We start from the raw sequence: 22555 nt of genomic DNA on the forward strand, positions 1-22555 counted from the left end.
CAAACAAAGACCTATTTTTCGTTTTTATTTCAATAGGCTTGGTATAACAATATAATTGCAGATTACAAAAATTTTAGCTAAGTAAGAAGATTAAGTTTTCTAACAGTAGTTTGGGCTTTTGTTTTTTAGATTCTAAAAATGGCCCTGCCCTTGAAGAGAAACTGAAGTCCTTCAAAGCTGCGCTGGTTGTTCTTTATCTCCTTGTGTTTATAATACTCATCCCCATCCTTGGGGTCGTGGCAGGTACAGTATCCTAGAGTTCCAACACCCACAGCTCATCATGTGAACTTGTTACTGTAGAAGCAGAAAGAAGCATTCAGTCTTTTGTATATGGGAGATTCATAAGGTAAACTTGGTATCACAAAGTGTTCCTTAAATGTATTAAATGAAAAATAGATTCTTCAGTCATTAAGTAAAAGAATAGAAAAAATGAAATAGAATAGAAAATGAAAGATTAAGGCAAAAATATAACTATGGAAAGGATTAGCCCATTTCAAAAATATATTATCCTCTGAAATCCTATAGATGTCTTGTGGTGAGTCACAAATTTCATGGTAAGTATTCTGGTTGCCTAAGTGAAAACATTAACATGGTAATTTACATTAATAATGCCTAAAATGTGAAAACAAGCCAGTTGTTCAGGTCAAGTTCTTCTGGTATTAAGAGCAAAAAAGAAATATTCCTGTAAGTCTTCAAGAATTAAATAATGGCCTACACTTCAGTAATATCTTTACAGTTTATATGGCCTCATGTTTCATAGGGCCATTATTTAAAACATCTCTAAAAATTAGAACTCTCTACTTGGGTTCCACATAATGTTTTGCAGGTACATAGTTCTTTGGAAAGCCTGACTTGAATTGGGGATGTATCTGAGGGTTTCCATAAGGGTGGCTTGCATATAACTCAGTTAAATCTGTAAGTATTATTACCCTCAGTAGTATTTTTAATATATGTGATTGTCGTTTGAGTTTACATACCTTATAGCTCTCCTTTCTCTATGACTGGCAAAACGTCTGGACACATGCTCTATTAAGAGACCAGCTGGGAGTAAGATACATTTTTAGATGCATACTAACCAGCTTAACAGGAAAATGCTCCTAAATATAAGGCCAAATCTCCTCCGCTAACAGGCAATCTAAAGGAATATTCCAAGACAGAGCCAAAATTGTGCTAAGAAAGAAATGATAATAAAACAACAACAACAATTGTAACAGTAGCTATCATTTTTGAGCACTTACTATGCTTAGGCACTGGGCTACACGTTCTCCATGGGTTATCTAAATACACCTTTCCATTTACCCCTGAGCAGACATATACTCATTCCCATTACTCACAAAAGGAAATCGAGACTGTTCACCCACCACACTTGACTCCTAACCTCTATGGTCTACTATCTCCTGGTGTAATTGGATTTTTAGCATAAAATATGGTTGACCAATAAAAAACAAAAACAAAAACAGAGTTGCTGTAATTTTAGCCAGAAGAATATTTAGCCAGAAAAATATTTTCCTATTTTGGCTATTAAAAACAAACTAAAAAACAAACACCAACCACAGTAAACTAAACCAATCAATCAAACCAACCAGAGCCATCTAAATAAAAGAACCTAATGTAACTGTTATGAAACTAACTTCCTGATGAACTGAGGTTATCTGTGTGTTGTTTGTGTACATGCTTATCTGTAGTTTGAAAGACATAGATGAAAGATGTTTTATTGTTTGGTGTTATTAGCTATCTGCCAGGTATAATTTGGGTAATTTCATCGTCTTTATACAAACCATGGTCTGCAGAGTGCAACTACTTTCTAAAAGGCCCGTGCAGAATGTGGACTGAAGTCTGTAAAGAATTCAGAGTTCTAACCAAGTTCAGAATCTCTGGGCTATTAGAAAATACCCTCAAGTCAACACATTTGTTTTAGGGTTGACAATGATTGATCTGAAGTAGTTTTGTTTATTTAAAACTACAACAGTACCTATTAAGATTGACAAGAAGTTAAAAATGTTCGAATCAAATCAGTTCATGTTAGCACCCAAATTCACCAGAATTTGGAATAGATCTTGCCGTGTCCATCACACTTGAAGAATAAACAATTGACAGTCCATTTACAACTTTAATTAAGTTGTAGATCAAAATAGTTGCCAAAAAAGGAACTAAAATGCAATACATATCTTTACTTGATATCATAATATTACAATTATAGACAAAACATATGCCTAAAATGATAGTAATCCCTTTGTTTTGGCAAATATGAATTGGTGGGTGAAGTAAAATGTTGTACATAAAAACTCTACTTAAATTTGGAGTGTTATATTCATGGAAAGATATTTCTTAATTTCAAAATCTACTCCATATGCTATCTTTTCTTAAAGAAGCTACTGGATTGCTGGCATAGTATAACAACATAATAGTGTCTCTGGACAATAAAACATAATTTAGTATTAACATATATAAATTGTTGCTGAAATACTGAAGATTCTTTAGCTCGAAATAATATAGATTTTTGGTAGGAGAAGATATTACCAACATGAAAGAGTAAATGTGATCTGTAGAATCAAATATAACTCTCTCCCTAGGCCTTTGCACAAGCGGTTAAAGCTTTTCTCCTTTCAAATGTGAAATAGAAAAATCAAAAAATGCCATCTCTCCAATGATAGTGAAAGAAATGAAGATTTGAAAATAGAAACTCTGGTGTTCTTTACCTGGATTTTTGATACAGAGTTAAACATTTTTAAAGAAAGTAGGGATCAAATTAGTTTTCATTTAGAATTTGGGAAAGTAAGCACTTTTTTGTTTTGAAATCTATAAGCAAAATGCAACCTTTATTGTCAATTCTTATTAAACTTGATATCAAACAAAAACCCTTGGTCATATGATATTTTGTTAAATCAGGTCTCTATACTGTGAGCAAGAGTTGCTTTACTCATATAAAGTAGAAATTGTTTCCAGTATAAGTAAAATTATATGGTTGAACAATTAGATCCATATGCCTAGTAAAATCAAGCACAGAGATTACTCTACCCCTCGCAATACCGAACCTCCCAATTTTTTATATCACACATTAATTGCCCCTAGTTGTCAGTGTTGCGCATACAGATGTGTAAACCACAGAGAGTGAATCCAAAATATTAACAATAACAAAAAAGCTGAAACTTACCAGATGCTTATTGTGTGCCAGGAAGTATTCTAAGCATGTTACATATATTAGCTCATTTAATTATTTAAACACTGGCTACTAGCATCCCATTTATTCAGAAGTGAAATAGAAGCATTGGCAGATCAACTTGCCCAAGGTCACACTTTATTAAGGGAAGAGCAAGAATCGCTAACCCAGGCAGCTCTAATCCAGCACCTGGATTCTTACCTGCTAACTAGGAAAAGCAATAATCACCATAAAAGGAAAAAATGTAAGGGGCAGCTTTGAGTTTCAGTTGATCTTATTGCCAGAGTTGTTCAAACACTGCTTTATACTTAGTCTGTGCTTAATAAATAAATCATGGACTTGATGAATGCATATGAGGCTGTCAATTCAAAACTTGCTCCCACACTTCATTTAATAAATGGGATAAGATCTTACTAAAAAATATACTTATACTTTTTCGTCCAATTGCTTGATAAATTAAGAAGTATAAAATTATGCACATTTGAAATGGCCTCTGTTGTGGATCATACCAAAATGTGGTCACACATGTATTATCAATTCAATGAAGCTAATTTTAAGGAGAATGTTACTAGGAAACTGTGATAGAATGTGTTTTATAAAATTGGGATTTAATTGCATATATAGTTTAATTCTTAATATAATGATGTCTACAATAGCAACCATCATCAATGGCGTCTTTAAGTCAAGGTGGTAAAACAGGTTTTCTCTGTAACAACTAAGATAACATCTCTCATGGACAAAGCACCTAAATTTGAATCGAGTTTTCACACGTGCCATCTGTGTGCCGTGGGGTTCACATGCCTTACCTCACGCATCCTCAGCACCACTGTTGAGATGGTTACTATTTCTAGGTCTTGGAGGGAACCTGAGCAAGGAGGAGATAAGCAACTCGCCCAGAGTAACCGAGTTAACAATGAGGAGGAGAGGCAGACTCAGAATCAGGCAGCTGGGCCCTGTGAAAACACCATGGTCTATTTATGTACCAGGTACCCTGAGCTAAGGGTGGAAATTAAGTGTTTTTCATGTGTTATCTCGCTGAATCCTCAAAAACCTGTAAAGCTGGTACAATTGCTACGTAATTTTTACTCAGGAAACTGACAGATCAGATATAGCTGATCATGGAGATATACTTTTAAACTATGTGAAGTTATTCTTTTTATTGCGTAATAATAGTCAAATATAGAAAATCTTATACATTCAAACTAATATAAGTAAGGGACATAAATGTAGATAAAAGCTATAAATGTTAGAGATAAACATAGAGAGAGACATGGAAAGACAACAAAATTTCAACCATTACTAGTTAGTGGTAAAATAGTGTTTATTGTTTTCTTTATTGTGCATAATTATGTATTGATTTATCTAAAAAGTTAATGTTTATGCTTTTCATTTTTAAAACTGTAAACACATTGCTCTAGATCCTTTCAGAAGGATAATTAGCTTGTTTAGAGAATATATGTCTGTTTGGAAATACACATCAGCAGCTCTGTGTGTCCTCAAAATATCATGTAATAGGATTTCTTTCTTCAAGTAATAATTACTCACAAGATTGTTTCTCAAAACATTGAATATATTAGTGAGAAGAGAAACAAACTAATGTAGGGGGTTTGTTAAGTAAATCTGGTAGGCCCATATATAGAATACAATGAAGTTATTAGAATTGTTTTTGTAAAACCATTCTAAGTAATACTCAAAAGTCTTTATGATATAGTATTAAATTAAAAGTAGTTTTCAGGTTGCATATAAAATATAATCTTGCTTTTGTAATAATAACATGATAGTGAAAACAGAGAGCCAGATTTCGTACACGTTCATCAAAATGTTAGCATTTAGCTTGGGAAGAAGAAATTAATGGTCCATTACTTCTCTTTATTACTCATCTTTTATAAACTTTCTGCTATGAATATATATTTCATAGTAAGCAAAGAGGAATCTTATAAAAATAATGCTTTTTCAAAGTCAGACTATTATTTGCCCAATTCTCTGCCCCACCCACTATAAATCAGGCCTGTGTGAACTGAAAACGACAGTCCTCTGTCAGCTTAACGAGAGCATGAGGAAGACTAACCAACCATTTAGTCACGCGGCCGATAACACTAATACTTCTACTTTTACTGCATATTTGTCATCACCATCGTCATTCATCTTGGTAATGACTAAGATATTCAACACGCTAATTCAGATACTCTCTGATCTCCTTTTATCTTACCGGTGGAGCCGAGGAATAGGGCCCACTGCACTTTGTAAGCTGTGGAATCTCTCTTCCTGGGAAAGCCCGATGCCGTGGCCCAGGAAGGCTTCCTAGCAGCAACTCAGAAAGAAGCTCGATCCTGGAATAAATCCTGAAGTGAAGTGGGAAGGGGCAACTGCCACCCTCTCATGAGTGTGCCTACTGTGGTTCAGACATTCTATTTAAAATAAATACCTGATTTGGGATAGCACCCAAAACGTTGGCACGGAATGGCCCAGAATGGGATGGCGTATGCATTTAAGGGGACTGGCCGTGACTCTGCCTCTTTGTGCTTAAACATGCAGCTCAGCTCCTAAAGTGGGAAAGGAAGAACTGCGCAGCTGGTTCGGTGAATGCCAGCGATACACCGCAGAGTCCCATGGGAAGAGGAAATGACAGCGAAGATGATATAAAATTTCGAGAAGTTGTCACGGAAAACATGAGCAGCATGGAGAAGAGAATCCAGTATATTTTGGATACACAAGCCAATCTCATAGATTCAGAGCATTTCCAAAATTTCAGCGTGATGACTGACCAAAGATTTAATGATGTGCTTTTCCAGCTGAATACCACGGTTTCCTCAGTCCAGGAACATGAAAACGAAGTAGATGGCATCTCCCAGTCATTAATAAGTCTGAACACCACGTTGCTTGCTTTGCAGCTCAGTATTGAAACGCTGAATGGCAAGGTCCAAGAGAATGCATTTAAACATCAAGAGGTAAGAGCTTTCCTATCGGAAGGTCGCATGCTGACCCTGGGTTCTTTTAGGTCCCATCTCCTCACAGGAACACGGCAAACCCTGCTGGAACATCAGCCCACCTACCTGAGTCCTCTGGGAATCTTACCCGAAGGTCACAAACAGATTCGCCTCGTTCCTTTTTCAGATTCCAAGCAAAAAGGAAAATACTTTTCCATTGGCTATGGGCTCTCTTAGGGTATTTTAATATTAGAAAGCCTGGATAGTACCTCTTGAGACTGCCTAAACCAGTTAGGATTTTCAGATTATCTTAGCAGAGCTGGGGAGGTAGGCATTCTGTATGTTTTATAACAGACCCCCAATTTTTTTCATTATCACCCCTTACATGGGTAATGTAGAATATCTACATTTTAAGATAGTTACTTTGTCACTCCCAGAAAGTATATGTAGCCTGGCCAGCATGGCTCAGTGATTGTTGAACTATGAGCCAGGAGGTCACGGTTCGATTCCCGGTCAGGGCACATGCCCAGGTCGTGGGCTCGATCGCCAGTAGGGGGCATGCAAGAGGCAACCGATCAATGACTCTCTCATCATTGATGTTTCTATCTCTCCCTCTCCCTTCCTCTCTCTGAAATCAACAAAAACATATTTTTTTAAAAAGGAAATATACATATACTTTTAAGAATTAAAATGTGAATAATGTATGAAACGTCTTATCATAATAGGACCGAAGACAAAAGACAACAGAGCCAGATGTAGTCTAGATCAGTTGTCAGCAAAAGTTTCTTTTTGAAGGGTCAGATAAATATTTGGCTTTGGGACCACATGGCGTCTGTCATAGCTACTCAACTCTGCCATTGCAGTGCAAAAGCAGCCATAAACTATACATAGACAAATAAGTATAGCTGTGGTCCAATAAATCTTTATTTACAGAAACAGAGTTTGGCCCATGGGTCAAAATGTTTTTACCTCTAGACTATTCAGTGGTCAGCCCTCTGGGTCACTTGTATTGATGAGAAAGAAATTAAGAAGTAAGTCACTTATTTCAAAATTGTCTTTTTTGGTTGAGTAATTAAAATTGTTCTTTTCCATGAAAAATAAACATAGGACTAAAACTTCGCTGCTGGTGAAAAAAATAATCTTTGTATTATAAAATATGTAAGACCTAAGATTAAAATTAATGTGAAGTCTATAAAATTTCCATCATTAGCTTAAAAATCTGGCATCTTTGTAGTAGATTTTGCTTGATAGACCCATTCTTAATTAATGAGCAAAGCAAAGACTAATTAGGAAGCCAAGAGAAGCCTCTAAAGTTATAACCCCAGATGAAAACCAACTAAATTATTAACTAGAGAGTAGACTAAACAGGTCAATAAGGAATATCCTACATGTTTATCATTTGTAAGGTGCAATCACTCAGAATTTTTGAATTTTTACATGACACTTGTCTTAAGGAGTCAGAAGACAATTGCATTGCAATTTAAATATGGGGACTCTGTCAACCTCATTCCAACACCAACCTGGATCTTCTGTTTCTATTCCATATCACATTTTCCAAAATCTGACTGTTAAATGTTTCCCACACAGTTCATAAATATGTGAGGCTATCAAATGGGTGTTGGATTATCAAGAACTCGGGTGATGGAGGGGTTACAGAAAATACACAAAGAAGAAACTGTCCACAGGATTGAGAAATACGGGAGACAGAAGAGAATAAAAGGTCAGCTATTGGAGTAGAAACCGATTCAGTTGGAGGGAAAGGAGAAGGAAGAGAAATACTACTTTATGTAGAAACAGGATCAGAGGAGCAGTGGGACGCAGCGAGGAGAGAGAGGATAAGCCGGGTAGAAGGACAGGGAAGTGTTAGCCCCTATGCAGCAGGGGCTGTGGGATATTTGTGAGCCCACGGAAATGAGGAGTTGAAACCACGTTGGAAATGTGGTAATTAATGGGAATAATAAAAATCTGGTGATTCGTGACCTGAGTTCAGGCAGATTGCACTTGTGTTTTGGAAACAGATGTGTTCTACAAACATCTATTTCACTGTTCGTTTTTGCCATGTTGCAAGGAAAATGCCAAACAGCCAGGGAGGGAGGAGACAGAGGGTAGAGAAGCTGCAGTCTAGAAGGTTCTGAGCGAGGGAGGGCACTGCGAGAGCTGTGAAAGCTGAGCCCCTGTGGTTGAGGTCAGTGCCACGGAAGAGGCAAATCTGGATGTGTGTCCAACTCTTTTCAAAGGTTTTACAGCCTGACTGCCTTGACTCTCACCTCAATTTGTCCAGTCCAGTCAAGGAAAGTGTAATTTTCTCTTCACGCCTGGATTAAACAACAGAAATATTACTGGTTTGTTTCTGTGGGCAAATGGGAGATTCTGGCAACAGTTAAACATAGAAGTACTTAGAAAGGTATAAGGCATACCATGAAAACAGGCCATGCGGTAAAAGCAGAGCAGAGGAACAGAAAACGTTACCGGGAGAGATGGGAAGGTTTGGTACATCAGAAAGGGACAGGCCAACGCCTGAAGGAAAGCCCAGCCAAAGACTTGAGAGAAAAAGTAACATAGAAAAATATCATCGAAAATCTGTATGATTTGGAACTTAACCTTATCACAGGTGGAAAAGCAAATTAAGTAACAAGAATTTATTATGACTGTGCTCTGACTCTGAAAACTTAAATATATTGAGGGTACCTAGTATTTGGGTGCAAAAAGTAGGCACTAAGGTACAATTATTAAGATTTTAAAATGGTACCATATATTTGGAGGGCAGTGTGAGAGTATTGAACAAAAATTTTAATATTTACTCCCTTTAATCATATTCATTTCCAGGAAGGTGTCCTATAGAAGCGTGTGCATGTGTGTGCACACACACATGCATGGATGTATATATACACATATACATAATGGTGTTCATTATAGCATTATTTACAATTGTAAAATATATGCACCTCAAAACTCTATCAATAGGAATCAAATAAACTATGAAAAATACATACAATGTATTTCCACCAAATTATTAAAAGTAAGACAGCCTCTAAGTATTTTAATAGGTAAATATATTCTTACTATATTATTGAGTAAAAAGTAAAAGCATGTCCCAGATCAAACAAGTAGGATCACTCGTGTTCACAAATCTCTTTATATATGCATGCAGGTATGTAAATGCCCACTGTGTTTGTGTGTAATTGAAAACAAATACAGAGGCATATCTTTTAAAAGTTAAAAGTAAGATATTGTTAATATGCCAGTTGAGATTGTATTGATCATAAAAGGCTCTCTTGAATGTTCATTACCACTGGGGAGTATGGCATTAAACTGTTAACTGCTACGAAACAATTTAATATTCAAATCCACCAAATTCACAGAATGGGAATACTATGTTTCTACTGTAAGTACAAATAAATTAAAAGCCATATCACAAGTTTTTAAAAATTATTTTGTTAGCATTTTGACATCTGTCTATTTGGAAATAGAAGAATACCTTAGACATAGTCAACTAAAGGGGGTAGGGTGGACGGTGTGACTATTCAGGGATTCAGTCCAAAGGAGCAAAGGCTTCAAAACCAAAGAATTAATATTTTAAAACAGTTTTCTTAAGTTTCGTATTCTTATTCCATAATATTCCTGTAATATTATCTGTGTGTTTTTAAAACCTGGCTCCCGGGGTTTCTTAAACTTACATATTTTATAAATAATTGTGCAACAAAAACTGCCGATGCTTCGCAGGAGATGCGTAGACTGCAGGAGCGTGTGCAGAATACATCAGCAGAAATTATGTCTATGAAAGAAAAACAAGCGCGTTTGGAGCAGGAAATAAAAGGAGAAATGAAACTACTGAATAACATCACGAATGATCTCAGGCTGAAAGATTGGGAACATTCTCAGGCACTGAAAAATATCACGTTAATTCAAGGTAAAATATCTTCTCTTTCTGCCAGAAGATGATATATTAAAATGTACCGACATATGCAGAGGTTTGGTCTTCAAAACCCTACGACTTAAAATAGTTTTGGAGCACACTTTTGCTACACGTATCTAGAGGGCTTTTATGTAACTTATGAAGTGATCCCCTGACACCATGCACAGGCATTACAATGTTATTGACTGTTCCCTGCCCTGCTGTTCTTTACACCTTTACGACTATTTTGTACCTGCCAATTGGTATCAGTATTACATAAAAATAGAAAGAGGGGGATTTTTAATTCCGAATTTTATAAAATAACATGTGTTGGTTTTTTTCTGGTTTATTTATGCATTTATTTATTTATTTTGCTTTATTTATTTCCATCACCATTTACCCCATCCCCTCCTCCACCTCCACCCACACCCTTCCCCCTGAAACACCACATGTTGTCCATGTCCATGGTTCTTTCTCTTTTTTTTTTCTTATGTGCTCAATCCCTCCACCCCTCAGCTTCCCCCCAGCCGAGCTGTCAGCCTGCTCTGTATCTGTGAGTCCGTCCCTATTTTGCTTGTCAGCTGTTTGTTCATTAGATCCCACATATAAGTGAAATCATATGCCCTTGTCTTTCTCAGACTGGCTCATTTCACTTTGCACAGTGTTCATTATGATTGAATTATGCTCCAACATTAGAGCTGTACCCAGTTACCGTAGATAGATACATGCAAACTAACTGATACTTAGTGATTATGAGTTTCATTTCTTGTCTACTAAATTGTGAAAACTCTTCATCTCACAGGCTAAGAGCCTAGATCTAGCCTGTATGTCCCTCGTTTCTTGTCTCATACATTCTAGTTTTTCCTGGAATGCTCGTGTCTTGCTTTAGAGCCCGAATTACTGAATCAAAGTTTTTGCTGTCAACTTTTCTAAAATAAAACAGAAAACCCCACCGTGCTTGGGTGCTGTGGGTTTGCTTCCCTTCAGTTTGCGCAGCGGAAGTCAGGCCGCAGATGGAGTCTCTCTGCCCTGCCTGCCCCGCCGCTCGCTGCGCAGAGTGACCGCGGCCGGGTGCGTGGTGCGGACGGTCAACTCCCCTTGCTCCGTGCACTCCGCCTGGGACAGGAGATGCACGCAGATCCCCACTGGCACAGGGCCGCATTGCCGGGGAAACATCCAAATATATGTTTCCAACGGTAAGCTACAGCGTAGGAGAACTTGCTAATTACTTAATGTCCAGTAGCATGTAGTTTGCCTGGTGATTATGTGGAAAAATATGCAAAACCAATCAACACTCACGCAAATACAGGAAAAATGTACACGGTTCTCTTAAGATGATATAATCATAAATTATATTTTTTCTTATATCTTTTGTAGGCTTTTATATTTTCTGTAAGCAAAGTTGCTTTTGTAATGAAAATATAATAAAACATTACTATTCAATGTCGCATATGAAGAGAAATGGACAATGGACATTGAGAACAACAATGATATCTTAAAAACTGAGTAACCAGGAAAGGAAGGGTCTAAAACACAAGTGAGACCTTAAAAAAATGGAAAAATGGAACAGATGAGAAAAACAGGGAGAAGCAGAGGCAAGGACTTCAAAAGAAACGAAAGAAATGGGCTGAATATATTACTCATAAAATAATCTTTACCTCTTTAGGTGGCCACCTCTTAGAATTCATCAGTAGTTACATCTCTCAACCTAATTAAAATTTGTAAACAAACATCTCTAACCAGTGATGCTAAATATAGTTGTGTTGTCCTTGGGCTTTGCATGTGGCTGGACCACAGCAATTAAAAATGCCTCTTTTAAAACATGACTATTTGATTTATCTATGATACATCCATGTTTGGTTCTTCCTTTTAGAGCTGAAAATAAAATTGCTAAGTGTTTTGCTTTAAATGGAGGGAATAGTATTTTCCCTGGGCCCTCCGTGTAGAAGAGGGAATCTAGCAGGATCCCTTGAGGTTCTGGAGACCTGCTCAGTACCGTCATTCTGAAGAAGTGACCACCACATATCACATGTCTGTCTGGCTGGGCACAGAAAATTCAAATGACTAAGTCAGTGTTGATTTAACTCAGCATTCAAGGACACCTGGGAAATCGTGAGGCCGAGTAGTTAAAATTTTCCTTGTAATCTCTCCAACTTATTTTATAATATCTATATCTATCTAGGGATTCTATTTACCATTTCACTTGAAAAACTATTCCTTCACTCATTTTCACCTGCCTGCCATTCCCCACATCTCTCCCACTTACCCAGAATCCTTTTTCCTGTTGTTCTATTCAGGGTTCTAAATGCCCTGCAAATCCCATTCCCTCAGTGAGGTCTTTTTTTTTTATTTTTACAATTTTTAAATTTTTTTATTCAAAATATTACAGATGTTCCTTCTTCTCCCCATTGATCCCTTCCACCCCTCCCACCCCCCTCCCCAGTCCCTCACCACACTACTGTTTGTGTCCTTCAGTGACCCCACTTCTAGGAATATATCCTAAGAATCCTGAAACACTCATCAGAAAGAATCTATGCACCCCTATGTTCATAGCAGCTCAGTTTACAATAGCTGAGACCTGGAAACAGCCCAAGTGCCCATCCATAGATGAGTGGATATAAAAGCTGTGGCACATTCATAGCATGGAATACACAGCTATAAAAAAATAAAAAAGAATCTCGTACCCTTTGGGACAGTATAGATGGACCTGGAGAATATTAAGCTAAGTGAAATAAACCAGGCAGAGAAAGACAAACATCACATGATCTCACTTATATGTGGAATTTAAAGAGCTTAATAGACTGATTAACAGAATAGATTTGGTGACATTGAAGCATGGATCAGACTGGGGGGTGTAGGGGAGGAGAGATTGGCCAAAGAATTTATATTTTCAAACATTGCTACCCATGCCGATATGAATCTAACAAATACCTGAGTTTGTTACTTTCAACCACATTGTTTTGTTTGTCTGCTATGTGTGGTTTTGTTTCCCTTGAGGGTATCATCACTCGTGAGTTACAGGTTCCTTCTTACACATTTTCCACAGAGCATCTAACATAATGTGATGAAATATGCCAGGCATGTGCACATACTAATGTGGGTTTGTGCCATCACTGACTCTCTCTTCTCTGAGAACCCAGAAAAGTACTAGGCACACATAAATAGTCATACATAATCAAGTTGTCTAATTTAGGGCTGTGGCCTTCTTATCAGTATAGGGCATTGCACTACTCAACACAGGTATGTTTCTATTGGGGAAGGTCAGTCGTATTTATTCTGCCTTATTGTGTAACAAATGAAAGACTTTGGATTGACTTACACAGTTGTCTTAACAAATGACAAATCCACTTTACCTATGCTTTAAAACTATGACCAGTAATTGTCATTTCTTTTTTAAAGGCCCTCCTGGACCCCCAGGTGAAAAGGGCGATAGAGGCCTCATTGGAGAAGCTGGTCCACCGGGCATCCCAGGCCCAGTAGGTACGGTAATAGAAGTTACTCCTTATACATCCATGTGTGTGTGCGGTGTGTGTATGCGGTGAAGGGCGTGACACCTGTCCCAGCAGCTAATCACTCTGATGTACTGAGTGGCAAGCCCTGACTGAAGAAAGGTAAATGCTCTGGGCAGAGCAGCCACGTGGGGTTGTTGATGAACCTTGTAAATCTAGGGAGTGCTCTCTATCCCATGGGCTGCAGACGGTGCATGGCCTAGCTTTAGATCACATGTGAAGGAGAACATGAAAATCATCCTCACGTTGGATCTATTTGCAAGTTATCTGATGCAAAAAATATACACATAAGTCAAAGGCAAATTGGCTTCTATTTCTCGTATAGTCTGTAAGTGGAATATATCTGCATAAACCTATGAAATCCAAATGTAAATATTGGCTACAATGCTGGTGACTATTTCCTTTGCTGTCAGACATTCTCTGTATTTTAGTCGGAGCAAAATTGTTTCAAATCATTTTCCTCTGCCTGTGTTGCAATCTTGAAGGCAATATTTTGAAAGAAGGTAACAAGACTAAAAAGGAGAAAGAGCATAAACTTTCTTTGCTCTCAAGAAAATAAGAAGACAATAACAGTAACATGATTTTCATGCTATTCTTGGCTAGAAATCAAATACCCCACAAGCCTTTTGAAAGTGAGGAGTATATTGGATGGTCTAATTATAACTAGATTGTTTGTGCTGACAGAAAAGTGTCTAAATACCATGTATTTCATCTTCTTTTTCTCTCTTCTGATTATATAAAATGTTATTTTTTTCTGATCAATGTATTGACAAGCCCAGGTTACATCAGAAAAATAATTTTTAAAAATGAAAAGCATGGATTTTACACCTGCCTGACCTTTACATAGTGTTTAAAAAGCCAATATATAAAGTTTACATGAAAACGTTTTAAAAATAATTTTAAAGAAAAAAATTATCTATTATATGGTATATATAATGGGTTGTTTGTGTGCCTTTGAAAGGACTGTCAGGTAAGATTCCTTATTCAGAAAATCTTTCTACTTGACTAGCATTGAGCAGATTTTAATGGTGCATTAATGTCATAAGCAGGTGAAGTAACTAGTATTGTGTCAGCTGCCAGAGCTGCTATTGTCAGAGGTCTGTCAGCTCCTCCCTTACAAAGTGCAACTATCAATGCTTCATAATTCAGCCTTAAACGCGCAGGCTGGGCTACAACTTGCCCTGCAAAGCTTCATCTGGGAGCATCTTTTGCAGCTATTTCTGAACTATGGATGTATGAAATACAAAGAGGGATTTTAAAAGCTTTAGCTCTAGTTAATACCACAAACACGTGCCATTGCAAAGCTGCTTTGATTCTTGTAGTGAGGACTTTGCCTATTGCAGTGGGTACTGCTCATTTACACAAATAGGCATTATCCAGGCCCTCCTGACAGAAAGATTTCATTTGTTGGGGCGATGATTGACTCTTCCAGATGATTAGGTCACCATAGGGGGGAAGGAGGAATGAAGGGGGGGAGAGGAAGAAAGGGAAGGGGGGAGAGGAGACCCAAGACAAAGCATTTATCATAAGGCAGACACCTTTTCTAAGTGGTTTACAGGAATTAGCTCTTTTTTTAAAAATATGTTTTTATTGATTCTTAGAGAGAGAGGAAGGGAGAGGGAGAGAGAGAAACATCGATCGGTTACCTCTCGCATGCACCCCAACCAGGGACCAAACCAACAAGCCGGCCTAGTGCCCTGACTGGGAATCGAACTGGCAGCTTTTGGAGTGAGGGACACCGCTCAAACAACTAAGCCACACTGGCCAGGGCAACTAATTAGCTCTTTGAATCATCACATCAAACATATGATAGAGGGACAAATAACATACCATTTTACAGATGCACAGGGAGGTTAAGTGGCCTGCCCGAGATCAAGCGGCAGCTGGTAAATGGCAGAGCCAGTATTTGAACCCAGGTGGACACGACTGCAGAGTCCGTGTTCTTAACCAGTCTCCTGGACGGCAGAAAGAAGCCTGACTGGAGGGCTGGGGACCCAGGATGTGTGAATAATGGTCAGACCAGCTTTACATAAATGGCTGGATCTCTCTTGTCTTCTGTTCCTGCCTCTAGAAGATGACAGATTTGAATTGAATGAAGTGTAAGGCCCCTTGAAACTAACATTGCATAGCTGAGATTCTGTGTAGAATGTACTTGTGTTGCCTGTGGATTAAAAGCAGGTGCCAGACCCTCTCCCCTTGCCAAAGGTTATTGCAGAAAACTAGCTAATTGCCCCCTGAAAGGCCCAGGGAATCTGGTCTCTTGGAATAAAATTCAATGGCAGTGCTTATATTAGGGGATCACATTTTCAAACATCAGTAAACAAACTAGTCACATAACTGTGGGCTCTATGGAGTCTGCTTAAACGTCTCCCATAATAGAGATCTATTAATGGAGTAATTTCTAGTATCGCATGTGCTTCACTTGTGCATGCATTTGTTCACCTATTGAAAACGTAACACAATCCCAGGTTGAAGAGCTGCGTTCTGAATGTCACTGTGATGGACCCAGTGAGCCATCATTGGAGGGGCTCTTTCTGATCCCCCGAGGCATTTGCTGTTACATTTCTTTATTTTTCTAAAATTTTAATCTCCAAAATTACCTTCTGTATTTATTTGTTAGCTTTCTTATCACCTGTCTCCACACTGGGTGGTCTGTTTGGATAAGAACCTTTGTAACTCCAGGAATGGGCAGGAACTGGAGCAATGTGCACGCTCAGTATTTTATTGTTGCATTAATGGAGAAAATGGTAAAAATGGGAGTCACCAGTGAGTAGCACTCTATAGAAAGTAGAGGATGTTCTAAGATAAAGAAATAAGAAAGTTGAGAGTCACTGTTTTTATTTGTAAAATTGACTGACAAATCTTAATAATTACAAGTGTGAAGGTCTGACTGCCTGCTTGGAGAATGAAGAAAGGTATAAATATTAGCCTATCAGCCTGTTTTGAAAACTGATGTTAGGTCTTTCTTAGGCTGTATGCTATTTATACAACTATATACATATATAAACATACTGTGTATGTATATATATATATATACACACACACACACACACACACACACATACATATATACACTACATATACACACATGTGCATACTATATATACAATCTATCTATATATATGCATATATATGCCAATATATATACATCGATATATATACAACATAGTATATATTGTATACTTAAATGGAGATGTCCTGACTTTACTAATATTTCTAAACATATTTTATCATTTTATTGCTTTGAATATCTGCTTGATATCTGTTGAAGTCCAAAATTTATACTAGGTTGAATAATATTTCTTAACTATTTAGAATAATATACTTTTTAAACTGAGTATTTCTTAGAGAACAGTTAGCCCAAATTTTGGTGTCTATATGAGTGAACCTAAGAAAATATATTTTAATGAATTAAATATACAAAAGCCCTGCCTCCTGGAACTTGTAAATTAGTGGCAATATACTAAGAGATTGACATTGGCAGAGATGTATATTCAATTTTTCATAACGTACTTCCCAAGGATTTCTGGGAACTGATAAACACACCTAAAATGGGATTTTTTTTTTTTACAATAATTTATCTCAAGCTACTGGACTTCAAAATGGAATATTTTATTCCACAGGAAAATAATATTTGCTTTTATATGCAGTTTTCATAGTCACCACAGCGATTTAGGGTAAAAAACAGCTGTTTTTATTTGTGTGTGTGTGTGTGTGTGTGTATGCATAGCTACATTGTTGTTTGGGATTACAATGGAATACTTAAAAACAAGTCTACGAGAGCTATAGTAATATATTCTAGAACTAGGACCCCAATTTTTAAAAATAAATACTCTGATAATTCTCATTGCTTGAGCTGTGCTTTTTCTGGGACAAATCTTAAGGCTTCAATTTTCATCTTATACATTGAAAAGTTATCATTATAGTGAGAGCAGAATCCTGCCATTTGAAGATTCCTGATTAGGTGACATAGTCTTCTGGTTAAAACACCAAGATTTTTTTCCTGATATGTTTTTATTTGTAATAACAATGTTATTTATTGAAAACCTACACTGTACTAAATACACTAATGTTTCTACCTACTGTTTAGATATAAAATGAATGTTTCTACATACTGTTTAGATAGTGTATGCAATTTTAGGAAAGATGCTATTACTCCATTTGGAGATTCACCTATAATATTCATTAATGAAATGAATTTGTTTCATTATACTCTGAAGTCTGTATGAAAAATGAATTGTTACCGCGTGTTTTCATTCATTACCCATGCAGGTCCACCAGGTCTTAAAGGTGACCGGGGAGCTATTGGCTTTCCTGGAAGTCGAGGATTCTCAGGACCCGCGGGGAAGGCTGGGCGGCCAGGTATTATGATAACGTATATTTTCTTTATAGAGTATATAAAATCAATACTAGATCGTAGATATTGTTTCAACTTCTTAGATAACGAAACAGTGGTCATCACAGTGTGACTAGTAGCACTCATAGGCGGTGTATTCAGTAGTCTGCAGCATTTCAAAACAGGTTATTATCCTCCTGAAGTTTCTATGTCCCAAAGAAAATAGTTAAAACAACAACGGAGGATCTATAAACTTCACACAACTTTAAGTCACCATGAAGAATGATGTCTATTTTAGAACAAAGAGAGTGGAAAGGCTGGCAAAGGAAAACAAGCAAAGTATAAATATTGCTTTAACCCAAACTGGCCAAACCCTCTTAAGTTATAGTTAGCAAAAAAACCATCCTATGCAAGATCAACTGCCCGCTGTTGTATATTACTACTTAACCATCAGCCTGATTCAGGGCCTTTCAAATTTACATACATGAGGATGTTATTTCTCTTTCTTATACTAGCCCGTAGCCTAAACTTGAATTTATGAACTTTGCACAGAAATTTTAGACTCGAGCAGGTTTATTTTTTCCTAATTTAAAGTAAATTATGACCAAGAGAACATGATATTTATCATTTTTAAAAAATATGTTGTGTTTTTTAGAGTAGTTTCAGTTGTGTAGAAAAATGTCACAGAAAACGTAGACTTCCCGGGTGCCACCTGTCTACTACAGCCACCGCTATTGATAACCCGCACTGGGTGGTGCATTGGTTACAACCAGCAAACCAGTATTGATACATTATTGTTAATTAAAGTCCACAGTGTACATTAGGGTTCACTCTTGGCGATGTTTACCCTGATTCGGACAAATGTATAATGACATGTATCCACCATTATATATACAGAGTAGTTTTACTGGTCTAAACATCCCCTGCGGTCCATTCCACCTACTCATGGTCACTCCAGTTCCTCCCCAACCCCTTTCAACCGCTGATCCTTTGCTACCTCCATTCTTCTACCTTTTCCAGAATGTCATATAATCGGAGTCAAACTATATGTAACCTTTTCAGATTGGCTTGTTTCACTTAACAATTTAAATGAACGCATTTAAGGCTCTGCATATCTTTTTGTGGCTTGATAGCTCTTTTTAATGCACAGTATATTCTATCGTATGCATGTATTGTAGTTTATTTATCCATTCATCTATCGAAGGACATCTTAGTTGCTTCCAAGTCTTGGCAATCTTTAAAAAAAAGGAGCTTTATGCATTCATAGGCACATTTTTTGTGTGGACGCGAGTTTACCTGGAAGTGCTGTTGCTGGGTTGCGTGGTAAACTTGTGTTTAGCTTTGTAAGGATCTTCCGAACTGCCTTCCACAGTGGCTGTATCGTTCTGCATTTCCACCAGATGTGAATGGGAATTCCTGTTACTCCGCACCCTCAGGCGTGTGGTGGTGTTAGGGTTTTGGAGTTTAGCAATTCTAACAGGTGTGTTGAGGTATTTTTGACAGAATCCATGCTTATGGACTGTGTCAATGGCATTAGGATTGGAGAAAAATCAGCTAGCCACAAATAAGCAACCTACACTCAGTTCCCACCAGAGACCTGTGTACCCAAACTGGATGGTGTATTTATGTACCAGCCGTCTCTAAAACCATCTCACGTCAACCAGGCCTTTTTGGCAACATGAGAAGAAGTGTTTGTTCATTTGTTGGAAATTATCTGCATCACTCCGGAATTATGCATTTCCTATATGGGCAATTTAGGTTCAATAGGTAAATATTTAAAAATCTTGAATTTGCCAAAATTGCAAAGCTACTTATAGATTCCAAGGTAACTGAAAATAATTCTGTGCAGTGAGGAAACATATCTGTATTCTAAGTCTGAAGTTAAAATGGCGTATTAGTCTACAGTCTGTCTCCAGTGGCTAGTCGTTTACCGTCCTCGGCAAGCCATACTAAGATTTTGCGTGGGACTCTTTCTGGTGCAGTTTACTTGTAACTTCCTGTTGACATTAAATCATAATGATTAACTTTATGATGAACTAATTTGTCTTTCTAGAAATCTACACAAAAAGGGGAAATGAAGAAGAAATTTTAGGAATGTTAAGAGGGCCTCACTATTTCTCACAACAGTCTTTCTATTTTGCACAACGTTTTTCTTTAAGTGGTCGGGGCAAAAAGTTAGGAGTGAACCCCAGGGTAGCTATCGCACAGCCGATCTGACTTAAGGGGAAGCAGCTTCCTCATTTACTCCCTCCCTCCCTGACCCACCCCTGCGCGGCCTCCTACCCTCTACTTGGAGGTGGGGATACAGACAAGCTAGTTCCCACCCTGGAAGAGTTTTCTTCCAGAAATTTCCTCACAAGGACCTCTCTTTAAAGTTTAATTTAAAAAGATGGTCCTGTAAAGTTTATGTGAAGTATCTAATCTTAGGTTGTTCATTTTGGGGGATTAAACATTTGCCCAAGTGGCTTGCCCTTGGATTTCTTGGGGGCACATAGTTATTCCATGTATAATATTTTCTTTGCCCTCTTGGGAAATGCAGGGGTGGCACCCCACACATTTTCACCTCGCAGAGGGAGCACGGCATGTATTCGAATCCTGTGTCTGAGTCCTGCCTCTCCGCACAGCGAGCCTCTCTGTGCCTCAGTTTTCTTATCTGTAAAACAGTGCTAATGAAAGGACCCACATTTTAGAATTTCTATAAAAATCAAATCATGGTGAGATTGTGTTTGGGACTCTTTCTAGTACAGTTTATTTATAACTTCCTTTTTACTTTATAAGTGACTATAACTATGAACAGTGAGTAATCAATAGGTATCTCAACATGCTTCCAACGGTTCTTATCACCAAGCAAGGCGGATATACACGTTGGTTATTAGCTACGGCTTATACAAGTGTTTGGCATTTTTGTGCTCAGACTCCTAGAGCTCAACAAGTGCCCACTAGCCAGAGTACTTGGGAGAGCATTCATTCATTCACTCATTCATTCATTCATTCATTCATGCATTCATTCATTCATTCATTCATTCACGCACCCAGTCGACACAGTTTTATGAGAGTTCACTGTGTGCTGGAGATAAATGGAGCACAGCCCCCGCCTTCAAGGTCAGGCAGCAGGGAAACGCACAAGCATTGCTCTGATGCGAGGCGGTGAGTCAGCAGCGCTCGGGAAGCAGGATGACAGGCTGCGGGAGCAGGGCGCAGAGGATGTTGACTCTGTGCGGCAAGACGTGCTGTGGTGTCCGTGCTGATCTGAGGGTGCACGGAGTTTCTTTAGGTCTGTGGGTCTCCAACTTGAGCGGACACCAGGATCATCGGTAAGGCCCGTTAGGGCCGCTTGCTGGGCTTGACCCCCGCGTTTCTGATTCAGTAGGTCAGGGACTGCACGCCCAGAAATTCACTCACAGCCCAGCCTTTGGGATGCCCCACTCCAAGGAGATGGGAAACAAGGCAGAAGCATTGTAATGGGAACAGAACAATGCCGTTTAGATGGAGGTCGGAGACCAGGGCTCCTGGGGGACAGAGGGAGGAAGGCCCAGTCCGAGGAAGAGGGGGAAAATGAAAAAAGATGACCAAGTCCAAAGCAGGTTGATTACACCTGTTTTGCCTGCTTTTAAGAAACTGGCACATTTAATGCCCTTGCACATAATTTAACATAATGTATATAAAGGATGGACCTGGAACAGTGCCAGGTTTGTAATAGGGTTTCTAAAATAACATCATCATCATCATCATGGATGTTGTTATTATATTTGAGTTTCTGTAGGTTGTTAGAAAGTGATATTCCAGATTACTTTGTGATGTTCCGCCTCCATTGAAAGCAAGCGTTGGGAATTGCCCTGATTTTAAAGAGAGTTTTTTGTTTGTTTGCTTTTTTACCCCTCAAGGAAACCCTGGACAAAAAGGCCAGAAGGGAGAAAAAGGGAGCAGAAGCATGCCATGTAAGTTTATAGTTTCTTGATTTTATTTTTCTTGTTCACCTTTGTAATAAACAAGCTTTGATAGTAGTGGTCTGGGCTGGAGGCAACTTTGAGAAAGAACTCCATCATCGATCCGCAGAGGTTCTGTGCAAGTCAGCCAGTTTCCCACACACATCGTGTGCCGATTAGAGTAGAACAAACAGATCAAAATTATAGAACTCTTTGAATATCATTACCCAGTTGTATTTTGTTTTTTGTGAGGAGCCCAATTTTCTAAAAATTCCACATAGAAAATTGTTCCATTTTCAAGCCAATTTATATCTGCTGAAGGAAAGTCAAGCTTATGATTAGAAACAGTTGCAGCCTCCTTACGTATTAACTGAGCTAACTGAAATATTAATATAGGAATCTGGACAATCTGAGAACCCCGGCAGACTGATTCTCAGATGGGTGGGGCTTTTGTGTTTTGTTTTATTTTGCCCAAAACTTCAAAAGTGGGATTCTATATCTGAGACCTTCAAAACTACAACAGAAGAGATTTCGCAAAAGGGATCTCTGTTCAATGGAGGCCTAACCTCATATTGCAATGTAGAGAGTCTTTAAATTGGGCCTCAAAAACTAAATATTAGATGAGATGTCCTCAAGATGCCAGGCCAAAGGCAATTATCGTCTTGGCTGAATCTATGTCTGCAGGAGTACCTGATACACATACATGGGGATCATGATCTTTACCCAGTAGGGGTCTGTTTTAGACAGATCATGCCAAATCCTTTAACATACCAAAAATCTAGCAGTTTTCTGCTATAATTAT

At 38.1% G+C, this 22555-nt stretch overlaps 1 protein-coding gene across 2 annotated transcripts in view; it reads left to right on the forward strand.

Moving 5' to 3' along the window:
- Positions 1-22555, forward strand: part of MSR1 (macrophage scavenger receptor 1) — a 58627-nt gene that overhangs the window by 10314 nt on the left and 25758 nt on the right. For both annotated transcript variants that reach the window (XM_081128140.1, XM_081128141.1), the window contains exons 3-8: positions 130-243; positions 5696-6108; positions 9811-9997; positions 13382-13462; positions 17764-17853; positions 21712-21765. In XM_081128140.1, coding sequence (XP_080984266.1) covers positions 130-243; positions 5696-6108; positions 9811-9997; positions 13382-13462; positions 17764-17853; positions 21712-21765 — 939 coding nt within the window. The remainder of the gene's footprint in view (positions 1-129; positions 244-5695; positions 6109-9810; positions 9998-13381; positions 13463-17763; positions 17854-21711; positions 21766-22555) is intronic.

This window comes from Miniopterus schreibersii (assembly GCF_964146895.1).
Source record: "Miniopterus schreibersii genome assembly, chromosome: 2".
NCBI classification, from domain to species: Eukaryota; Metazoa; Chordata; class Mammalia; order Chiroptera; family Miniopteridae; genus Miniopterus; species Miniopterus schreibersii.